This window comes from Trachurus japonicus, chromosome 21 (assembly GCF_045865225.1).
Source record: "Trachurus japonicus isolate A0001 chromosome 21, Traja_1.0".
NCBI classification, from domain to species: Eukaryota; Metazoa; Chordata; class Actinopteri; order Carangiformes; family Carangidae; genus Trachurus; species Trachurus japonicus.
The window spans coordinates 11,235,139-11,247,335 of NC_140927.1; the positions used below are offsets into that span (position 1 = coordinate 11,235,139).

General features: G+C 42.9%; 1 protein-coding gene across 4 annotated transcripts in view; it reads left to right on the forward strand.

The window, feature by feature from the left end:
* LOC146964796 (neuropilin-2-like) overlaps positions 1-12,197 on the forward strand; it is an 89,041-nt gene that overhangs the window by 40,724 nt on the left and 36,120 nt on the right. For all 4 annotated transcript variants that reach the window (XM_085765785.1, XM_085765787.1, XM_085765786.1 and 1 more), the window contains exons 8-10: positions 7,155-7,299; positions 11,221-11,396; positions 11,863-12,036. In XM_085765785.1, the coding sequence (XP_085621911.1) occupies positions 7,155-7,299; positions 11,221-11,396; positions 11,863-12,036 (495 nt within the window). The remainder of the gene's footprint in view (positions 1-7,154; positions 7,300-11,220; positions 11,397-11,862; positions 12,037-12,197) is intronic.

A 12,197-nucleotide genomic window follows, 5' to 3' on the forward strand; every position in this document is an offset into this window, starting at 1 on the left:
AATACAAGATTAATTATTTTGGTCGTTCAACTGGTGTGATATAAAGTTTTTTGACAAAGGTAAAACATTGGAATAGTGATTTAAAGATTAATTTAATATGTCAGTGATTGTACATCAAATCAGCTGCACTGTCAGTCAAATAACAATATTGTGCAGACAGACTGTGAAAAAAATAAAAATCCCCCATGCAAAATGGATAAATGATTATGTTTTGAGGCTAGTTGTTGGTGTCACCACCCATAATCCCCCTGGAGTCCCCCATAGCCCTGGAAAGCTGCTTGAGTGCTGATTGCCCAGAGAGATATATGGGGGCATGTGTGCGTGCATGTGCATATGAATGCGTGTAGTTGAGGAGGAGGAAGGGGGAGGGGCTTAGAATAAAGCAGCAGCAGCTTCTAATATTTTGTCCCTTGTCCTGCAAACACACACAAATACATTCACACCCACACCCACATGCACAACACCAAGCCAACTGGCAAGAGTCTTCTGAGCCATTTGGCCCCCTGGTGAGTCAGTCTGTGCGGTAATCTGATCTAATTCAGTTTGGGGTCGTCAATCGTTGCATGTGATCCACTACTCCACAGTACATGAAGCAAATACATAGAGTATATGTACCGTATATTGTATCCAGTATTTATGCTATGGTGCTTCCTCTGTTCTGAGAAGGAAGGATTAAAGAGCAGGCAGTGCAAAAAGGTGAAGAGAGTGATGGTCATTTATCTGATGATGAAACGACGGTGTCAGCATCCCGGTGCCTAATGTCCCTTCTCAGCTGACACACCTCAGACGGCCAGTCAGCACAAGCCTTGCCACCGCGACTGACTCTATCATCTTTCGGGGGGTGTAAGTGAGAGTGTGTGTTTTTACGTTAGAAAGGCGCATAAATCACTCAGCAGCACTGGCCAAGAGGATCTTTTTGGCAGGGTGTTTTATAGTTTGGATGTGTAAAATGCTGCGTCTGCATTCACAAGATAATTCAAGGAAATAGTTTTTATAATTGAGAGCAGATCCTGAATCACTTCAGGCAGGGATCAGTTGTAAGCAAGCATGTGATATTTCTCTTTGTCTGAACTTAAATCTGCATGACAGCCTCAGATCAGAATACTAATTGCTAACTGATATTGTTTCACAAAGTGTAGCTACTGCTCGATGTCCCAACTCCATCCATCCATATCTTCATCAAATGGCTCTTTCCTCTTTGTCTCCTTATTCACTCTCTTTTACATCTTTGTTCACCTCATCCTTCAGTCTTGCACTCTTTTTTTCCCATCTCCTCCTTTCCCCCCTTCTCCCTCGACACTCCATCATTTGCTCTCCCTCTCCCCCGTATGTCGCTGAGAAAGTCATCATGGAGTAGTCAGGCCAGTTTATGCTGCTTGAACAAATTACTTTTTGTGCTTGGTTACAGTGATGTGATGGTGTGTGTCTGTGTGTGTGTGCACGGGAGAATTGTTGAATTAGTGTTTTTATGAGTAAGAGGCATTAAAGGAGGACAGAAATTAATGGGAGCCATATGGATGGAGGGAAAGGTATGAGCATGTCATACTGCCTGCGCTCATGCAAAATTGCACCCACGAGCAGCACAGTCATGCACGTACATAAAAACTAAGACACGCACAACTGTATGTTTACAACCTCATTTTTGTTGTGTGTTAACATTTGTCACAGATGAGTAACTTTTAATAAAGCAGCCACTGTGCGCACACACCAAGACACACAGACACACTGGTTTTTAACATCTGTGGGTCAGCCCATAGGGGCGGCGCCACTGTCACCCAGCATCATGATGATTTGTGTGATCTGTAATGTATTTGATAATGTCATTAAAGGCCTGTTGTGAACCAGATGGGACATATGGAATACATGTTAACTCGCAGAAACTTTTTTGGCGAGATGGAGAAAGTAATATCCATACAACGTTTTGCTCCTGCGTTGTACTGACAGGCTCACAAATGACAGAGGCTGACTCAAGACACATGAACCACAGTTAGTGGTTGATTCTCAGCCAACTCTTTCTCTCTTTATAACCATAAATAATTATGTTTTTCTTTATTAGCATCTTGCCATTTTTCATATCCTCTTTTTACGATGGGGTCATGTTTGATCGTTTCGCTGTGCATGCAAACTAGCATTACACAGGAACGGGAGAGAAAATCACGACACTTGTCTGTATAACTCATACTGCTCTATGATTCAGTGAGCAGATTTGGCTGTGGGCCTGGTTATGGGAGGTTGCCCACATGACAAGAGGGAAGCAGCAATTTTCAGTGACCCGAGGTCGCAGGTTGAGAAATGATGTTGTCTCAGTTTGAGTCTTTGTCTGGAGGAGTTTGAGACCTTCTGTTAGTTGAGGTACATTTAAGCTCAATGTGGTACAACTGTCATTACATAGCCCCGCTGAATTGCTGCAGGCAGAGCTGTCTGTGGCCATTACAACACTGGACCTCAGCCAAGACCAAAACCTCCTATTCCCACCTTAATCTGTGGGAGGGAGGATGGATGGAGAGCGAGGGATGGAGGAGGGAGATGTGGCTGGAATGAGAGGGAGGGAGAGGGATGATGATGATGAGAGGGAAGTGTAGGAAAGTTGAAAAAAAATGTAAAGAAAGAAAGACAGAAAAACACAAGCAAAAGGTCAACCAGTCAAGCATTGGACTGATGGAGGGAGGAGGACCTGAGTGGTGCAGAGGGAGGAAGAGAGGTGGAAACCAGAGGGAGAGAGGCTAAGTTCATAGGGGAACAAGTGAGTGAAGGAAAGAGAGAGAGAGGGGGGGGGGGTTCACAGGGGAACCACGGAGCAAAAGAAAGAGGGATGGCCGAATGAACGGAGTCAGGAAAGAGGAGGAATAATGAGAAAAGCAGACAAGGGTGTTGACCAGAAGTCCCTCTGGATAGATCCGAGGTCTCGGCAACAGCCTGAAAAGGATGTCAGGAGAGAGGAGAGAAAATAAAATGACAGAGGAGTGAGAGGGAGGGTGAGAGGTGAGGGGAAGGCAGGAGGGAGGGTGAGGTCAAAGGAGAGGGGGAGAAAAGAGTTTGTGACAAATGAAGAAAGAAAAATGAAGAGGAAGAGAGAGGAAAGGGACACAAGGCGGGATATTATAAGGCTGCCATGTGTCATTTGGTTTGTGGGATTTGTGCACTGCACTGTCACACACACACACACACACACACACACACACACACACTAATGCCACTACAGCTGTCAAAGTCAGGTTACTTTCCCGAAGTTTGTGTGTGTGTGCGTCCTTCTGTGATGAAATGAGAGGAGATGGGGGTTTGTTTTACTATTTAATAACTCTGCCCACACACACACAAAACACACAGCGCGGACATTTGAATAATTCAGTGTGTCTGTGCTGGTCCTCGCTGGCTGACTGACTGTGGCCTTGCAGGATCACGACAGGACCACACACACACACACACACACACACACACACACCTGTTCTTTCCTTTCCTTTGAGCTGAACATATTCCTCATCATACTCCTTTTCTATCCTGTAGTTACACGCTAGTCAATTGCCTTTTGACCACTGCACACTGTTGGCGTACAGTGTGTATGTGTTAAAGTGTAAAGAAAACATCATTCACCTCATGTCTGTGACCTTTTAACTTCAGAGTGATAGTATGATTTGAATAGGAAAGATGTCACCTGCACAAAGAGGGGTTGGTGGTCAGAGAAAGGTGTAAAGTCAAGCATCTGTTCACCAAGGTGTCGTCTTCCCGTGTCTCTTTAACACAGGCAGGGACATCGAACCATTAACAAACCTGCACAACACACCAAAACACACAGGCAGACACACACAAACCTGCACATGATAACCTGAGCTGTGTTGCAGGTGTTGTCCATCAGCTGATTGTTCCTGAAGCCTCAGACTGTTACAGGTGAATGTAGGAGCAGCTGCTTCATCTCCCCTTACACCTCCTAAATGAGGATTCTCACCACAGGACAGGAAACTGGAGGCAGTGGATTATACTCTTGTATCCGGAACAATAATACATTTGGTAATAGATGTGCCTAATCTGGTTGATTAGTTTATTGAACCAGTATATTTATAATCTTTTAAAACTCATAGGTTGACATTGTTGAAAGAGGGCAAACCTCCGCCTTGTTTATGACACAAATAATCACTCCAATGTGGGTTAATGAGTCTGAACAGGAAGGTTAAATCTCCAGTGCACACAGCAGGGTAAAAATGCACCATTTTAGCCTCGATTCATAATATTAAGAAGGTAGGTAACACTTTATTTTAAGGGGTCCTTGTTCCTGTGTATCTACCTAATTAATTACAGAGTAATTACCTATGCAACCGTATGTAATAACATGTACTTACATTGTAAATACATAGTGTATTTTCGTGTACTTACAGGTCCTTGTTACACTTGTAATAAGAAATGCTTGTGCAAAGAGAGAGGCCACTTTGGCATTTCTTATTACAAGTGTAACAAGGACCTGTAAGTACACCAAAATACACTATGTATTTACAATGTAAGTACATGTTATTACATACGGTTACATAGGTAATTACACTGTAATTAATTAGGTAGATACACAGGAACAAGGACCCCTTAAAATAAAGTGTTACCAGAAGGTAATTTCCTCTATAAAAATATTTTTTGAGTGACAATGAGAGAAAACAGCAGTTATAACAGTGGGAGTGTAACAGAACATCAAGCAGCCGCTGAAATAGAGCTGCAATTCTGTTTGGTGACCCTGAACAAAAGTTGTAATAGAAAGAAAACAGATTAATGTGCATGGACAGTTTGTGTACATTTCTAAGAGGTCCTTCAGACGCATACGCACACAAAAACACACACATACATACAAAAACAGTACTATATTGTCAGTTTAAAAAGCTGGTGAAGGGCAACAACAAGTTTAGACACAAAAGGACACGTATACAAAAAAATTCAAGGCTATATGTACACTATATAAACAAAGATACAACTGATTCTGTGTGCGTGTGTGGAGGTGTGTGTGTAGGCATGTGCACCTACAGTACGCGTACATGTGCTGAGGAAATGTTTCAGTGCGTACCAAGGGAAATCAGAAAACACCCGCCAGCTCCCAAATCCTAAGAGTGAGGCTTCATAATTACACTTTTACACACCGACACACACTGACACCGCAACGTACACACACACACACACACACACACACACACACACTTGTAATTACAGCCTGCTGCCACAATCCAATTAAGTCTTTTGGGGCCTTTGGGCATTTTTCCATCATTTAACTGGTCACAGTTTCTGGTATTAAGGCCACTGTGAGGGCATGAGTTCACTGGGTCTGACTTTGTGTTGTACACCCAGTGGGTCACGAGTTCAATTCCCTGCTGGACCAGTAGCCTGTTCCTGTTCCGGTAAGACAGAAAACCACCTTCATCCATATTCTGTCACCCTTGACAAGCCCTGCAGTTTAATGGATTGAGAACAAGAGGGAAGTAGTGATCTTACACACATCCACACACACGCACACACATCTCAAACAAAGCTAACATCTATAAATGACTACCCAAGCAAGTAATTGCAAGGCCTTTGGCTCTGTTGAATGAGGTTTACTGCTCTCTGTAATAAACACACCATGTTGTGTTTTCAGTGCTGATGTAACATAATAGAAAGAGTATTAGGGCCACAGAGGAAAAAACAGCCTTTGAGGTTCAGTAATGAAACAACAGGATGGATTTTTGGTCCCTTAAACATATAGCGGCATCATCATGCCGGAGAGACAGGCAGGGATAGAGAGATGTCAAAGAGAAAGACAGGAAGGAGGGACGAAAGTAAATGAAAGTGGAAAGAGCAGAAGCCCAGCTGTGTTTTCCTGTGGTGAGCCCAACAGAGATGACACTGACTGATAGATACAGATAGAAAGTCTTGGTGTCAAGAGACGAAAAGACTTCTTCTGGCCATAGGCGCTGGTATTCAATTTCCTTTCATCTGTATTTTTGTGTGTTTTCAGAGGAAATCATTCTGTGTGTGCACATGCTGGGGAGTGTAGGATCTCAATGGGCAATGTGTAAGGCGACAGAAAGATGTAGCGTGTCTTTTTGTGTGTATGTCTGTGCGTGAGTCTGCACACTGTTGAGGTGACTTTTTTTCTTTTCTGCCGTCTGAAAAAGTGTAGATGTTTTCCTTTCTCTGTGTATTGTGTATGTGTGTGTGTAGTTAAGTTAGGAGGACGTGAGAACGGTCTGAGAGGAGGATGCTCTCCCACATACTTACACTCTTGATTTATAACACACATCACACTCAATCGGTGAGTGTGTGTGTGAGTGTGTAAGAAAGAGGATTAGGGCCGCTGTGGGAAAAAAAAGTGAGTTCTGACTTTTTAAAGTCAGAATTCTGAGTTTAAAGTCAGAATTCTAAGTTTAAAGTCAGAATTCTGAGATTAAAGTCAGAATTCTGAGATTTAAATCAGAATTCTAAGATTAAAGTCAGAATTCAGAATTCTGAGTTAAAAGTCAGAATTCTAAATTTAAAGTCAGAATTCTGAGATTAAATTCAGAATTCTGAGTTTAAAGTCAGAATTATGAGTTCAAAGTCAGAATTTTGAGAAAAAGTCAGAACTCACTTTTTTTCCCCCCACAGCGGCCCTAATCCTCTCCTGGTAGCCTAAAAGCCTGATCTGAGTGTGTATTTATACAGTATGCAAACTCTTAAGGAGAAATGTGTCACTAAATCATGCTGTCTTGAGTAAGTTTAACCACTGAACCATAAATATGTGTTAGATACCAGCTGTTTACTCGTCTGGCTCCAGTGTACTGATGGTGTTGTCCATCCGAAAATCCCAAACAAAAAGAAAACAAACAAGATTACCCCTTATGTATATTATGTCTTTATGCTAAACTGGGCTAACCTTGTTGTGACTCCATCTCTATATTTAACCTGCAGACCTGAGATTGATACAACAGCACAACACAACAATAATGACATACAACCCAGTGGCATCAGGCCTTTATCCGTTTGTCATCGACCAAGAGGACGTGTCCTATCTACTGTGTTGTCATCAGGTGCCCTCAAAAGGACCCTGAACCTGAGCTCCTGTGTCACAGCTCACCACCCCCCACCCCACCACCCACCCTCTGCCCTTCCTGTACAGAATAACAGTACAAGCTGCAGTATTATTAACTCCCCTCTAACTCTCTCTATAGGTTTTCCATGCCAACGCTGATGCCACAGATGTGGTTCTCAATCGGATCCCACAGCCAGTGCTGGCTCGCTTTGTGCGGATCAGACCTCAGACCTGGAAGAATGGCATTGCACTGCGGTTCGAGCTTTACGGCTGTCAGATCACAGGTAAGAAAGATGAAAATTTTCTTCTTCTGTAGAGTTTCTTCTTCGACTTTCTTTTTCTTCTCCTCGTCCCCCTCGTGGGACTCACTCTTGTGAAAACACAGTAGTCGTCTTGCCAAGTCTTATACCGGTGATATATTGGCTTTTACAGCAGGTCAGGAGGTGGGTCAGAGCAAAAATAACTCCTTTAGAAAACATTTCCCGGAAAAGAACAGGCAAACGTGAAAGGGTCTTTTTTTTCCCTTTACTCTTCATTTAAATAATCTCATGATAAATAATTCAGTAATTTGTCCATCCATCAATCCACCCAGAGCCTCTATTCATGCTTCTCTGTCCTTTCTCTCATCTATTTCTCTCCCTTTCACTTGCACACATCACACCCACTCTCATGTGCACTCACACTCTTGCCCTCACTCTTTCATATACATATCCTCCCTCTCTGTCTCCCACTCACACATCGCACACTAAAACACACACAAAAAGAAACACTCTCAGTCCTAATAGAATAATGCTAGAGTGTGATGTGTGGGTGATAACATCAGAGAGTAACAGGCTCTCAGCTTTCATCTGCAGCCCTGGCAAACAAACACGATTTCAACCAGCATAATCAGCTCAATACTATAAATAGATAAAACTTAATTAGACTGTGTGTGTGTGTGTGTGTGTGTGTGTGTGTGTGTGTGTGTGTGTGTGTGTGTGTGTGTGTGTGTGTGTGTGTGTGTGTGTGTGTGTGTGTGTGTGTGTGTGTGTGTGTGTTCGTTCTAGAAATGGTAAGAGAGAGTGAGTTTCAATCCATTTCAGCATGTGTGTGTGTGTCTATGTGTCCCAGCTCCACTGTATCATTATTAGGTTAGGGCCTCTCTCTGCCGCCACCATAGTGGCTATTGAGAGGGACAGATATGCTCTTATCTAGGAGGGCTATTTCAGCACCCACACAAATCACAATCACACCAAAACAATATGGTACTGTGTGTGTGTGTGTGTGTGAGGGAGAGAGAAAGTGAGTGAGTGAGTGAGTGAGTGAGTGAGTGAGTGAGTGAGTGAGTGAGTGAGTGAGTGAGTGAGTGAGTGAGTGAGTGAGTGAGTGAGTGAGTGAGTGAGTGAGTGAGTGAGTGAGTGAGTGAGTGAGTGAGTGAGTGAGTGAGTGAGTGAGTGAGTGAGTGAGTGAGTGAGTGAGTGAGTGACAGAGAGAGAGAGAGAAAGAGAGAGAGGTAGATGTGGATGACATATAACATATATCAGGTAAATTTACCTGTGTCCTTTCCAGGAAGCCTAGTTTTCGCCCTATTTTAACACCCGAAATTGCATTATATATCACCTTACTTTTCCCACTTCTCTCCGTGCTGAGAAGCCATTCGACACATCTTTTGGCCCTTCCTGTTTCCCCCTGTATATCGCCCATGTCTGCCACCCTGGAATGTCAGCAATCCATCATGAGCCAGACTTTTTCTGCAAAATTGTGGTGCTTCCCGACGAGTGTGTCTTTTGTTGAGGAGGATGCGAGTTTTGTTTTGCTTTAGAGCAAAACAAACTGTTGTGCTGCAGTTTCGGTGAAATATGTCTATAAATTGCGAACTTTATAACCAAATATATCTGCAAACTGCTGTGCAGTATCTTTTCCCTTTCTCTCCCTGCCCATAGACATATTGACAAGCACACCCATGAACAGACTGCCAGGGGGAATGTGATAATGCCCCACACAGGCCTATAAAGGCAGACATAAAGCAGTCAGTCAGTGACATGTCATTAACTTAAATCACACTTTTATGTCTCTCCCTCTACTTTTTTCTCACTTTCTACCTATCCCTCTTCAGTGTCACTCTGTTTTTTTTTCTTCCCTCTCATTCTGCTTTTCCCTCTGTCCTTACCTTGCCTTTGTTGACAACTTTCATTCCTACTTTTTCTTTTTTCTCTCACCATCTCTCATTTTCTCCACTACCTTAAATCTTCCCCTGTCCATGGCTCATTCGACTCTTCTTTCCTCCATCCCTCCTTCTCTCCTACTGTAATCTCATTTTATTTCAGCCCTGCAGCACCTATCAATCATTTATTTTTAGCACCTTTATCTTTTTCTTTTTTTTCCAACCAGGCTGGTGTGTGGTGTGCATTTGTAATACTATTCATGTGTATGTGTGTGTATTGGCCAGGTGGAGCATCAGTGGTGTACTTAACAGCTTTGTGTGACCCTGTTATCAGGAAAAGTGTGTGTGTGTGTGTGTGTGTGTGTGTGTGTGTGTGTGTGTGTGTGTGTGTGTGTGTGTGTGTGTGTGGGCTGAACATCAAGCGAGTGTGTGTGGAGAAGTGTGTGTGAGAGACCTTGCAACTACAATGTGCTGGTGTACATATTGCTTTGTGTAAGTGTGTGTGTGTGTGTGTGTGTGTGTGTGTGTGTGTGTGTGTGTGTGTGCGTGTCCATGTGTATATGTGTGTGTGAGCTTTAAGGGCTCTCCTGCTGGTGTGTGATATCTGGCTATTTCTGTTACTGTGATCTCCAGAGATGATATTCCCATCGACTCCCACTGCACTCCTGCATTAAAGCAGATCCTGCTGGAGTTCGGTGGCTGCTGAAACAGTCAGATAGAAAAAAAAGAAAAGAAACATCAAATAAGCAACATTATAATAGAGTTTTCTTCTGCCTAATCAATTTTCAGGTCTTCTGTGGAGCTAGAGGGAGCTCATTTAGCATGGGCTGCAGCCGCTGCTGTTTATTGTTGATTCATTATTTACCATAGTGAGGCGCTGTTTCAAACGTCACAACATTAAACTTTCATCTCCACGAAGCCCCGTAGAATGTCACCATCAATCACCGTCACCCTTCACTGTCAATCTGCTCTCTCTCTCTTTCTCTCTCTCTTTTCACTTGCATCTCTCTTTATCTTTCACACCCTTTCTATTCACACACACTCCTTTCAGTCCATCTTTGTTTGACCTTTTGTCTGCCTCTTTATCTCCTCCTTGTCCTCACCTTTTATCTGTCTTCTTCCTCTCTTTATTTGTCTTTCTGTTTTCCTCCCTTGCGTATTCAGTTTTCATCTTTTATTTAACCCTGAAACGTTGTCACCCTCTTCATTTCCAAATAGAAGTGGTCACTTTGTTTAGTTTCCATTGTTTCCTTTTGTCATTATTTATGGTGATACCATATTCTGCAGCTTGTTAGACTAAAGCGCGTTTGTCAGTGTAATAAACACTATCCCTTTGATCTGCAGCATGCTTTCATTTAGTTCCTCTGTTTGGGAGCTCTCTGGCTCGATTCCCCATGATGAATCCCCTTTGGTAGCTCGGGTGAAGTTATGCATCAACTTCCACAGAGAGAAGGGAAAAATAATGAATTGGGTTGATGGGAAGCAGCTCAGAAAGGGCTGTGCAGTCGTAACACACCAGTTGTTGTTTTAACAATTCATGTCGCAGCCACACAGGAGTTTGGCTCCAAGATGAGATCAAGTGGTTGCACCAAATTATTCCTGACCTGAAAGTCACCTTCATTTGTGAAGATCTTTTAGCAATCCAGCAATCTCATCTAGCCAGAAAATCCACTAGCCTTTAGGGAATAATAAAGAAGTGTATTGGCTTGTTACCTTTGAATTACTTCACATTTCCACCACTTCTTCCAAAACTGTTTTTCACTTGAGCATGTAACTTCTTGGCAGCCCTTAATTTCATTTCACAGACTAATATAAAAAAAACATCACTGTAAACAGTTGGTTATTTTTTTTGTCAAGTTTATATTATTTCTGTGTCACACTGGAAAGTCACCTGAAAGTCCCTGAAAGATCTAACATGAATCTTTTTTCATCTAAAATTTGAATTCATAGTTTTATTGTCGCAGCAGTTAGGCTTGTTTATTACCTTCCCACCCGTACATTATGTCCTGATTTCTAAAAAAAAAACAACTTTGTATTTCCTTTTCTGTGTCTCTGTCTTTAGACGCCCCCTGCTCAGAGCTGCAGGGGATGTTGTCTGGGCTGCTGCCTGACTCCCAGATCTCTGCATCCTCCATGAGGGACATCCACGGCTCCATGGGGGCAGCCAGGCTGGTGGCCAGTCGGTCAGGCTGGTTTCCCAACCCGACTCAACCCATAGCTGGAGAAGAGTGGCTACAGGTATGCCGACATTACTTTGTGTTTTAACACAACACTATTATGTTCTACAGAACAAGTCCCTTGTTTCCAATTTCAAAAGCAACTGAAGATAAGGGTGGGGGTCAGTTTCCTGAAAGAAAATGTTGTTGTTTGGTGGTTTCTTTGTCTATGTCTGCAAAGAAAAAGAGTATACTGGAAGATATTAGAGGAATAAACCATTGGAACATCAAGCAGACAAGATTAAGATGATGATTCAATATTAGTCAAAGGTCAAAGATCTCAATGCATCCAGCAAACTGCAAAACAACAAAATGAGTCACACTGTGATTCAGTTGAGGAAATACTGTAGACATGCAAAGAAGAACACAGTTCCACAGCCTGAGTTCTCAAATGGCAAATTGATCTTAAATTCATACCAGGCAGAGGATATTTCAAGTGACTCCTATGGTTCAGACAGTGAGCTAACAACAGGAATCTTGTGTTGTAGGTGGACCTCGGTATGCCCAAGATGGTTCGGGGCATTATTACCCAGGGTGCAAGAGGGCTGGAGGGCAGCACCAGTGCTGAGAACAGAGCGTTTGTCAGGAAGTACAAACTGGCCCACAGCTTAACAGGCAAAGAGTGGACGCACATCATGGACAAGAAGACTGGGTTTGCTAAGGTAAAGAGGGGGAACACACACAAACACAAACTCTCTGTCTGACACAAACATACGTACTGTGTTCTCTCTGATTGTCACTGTCAGTTCTTCCTGATTTGTAGTTTATTTTTAGCTGTCTTTCAACTAAATCCCTCTTCACTCTCCTCTTTCCCTCCCTCTTT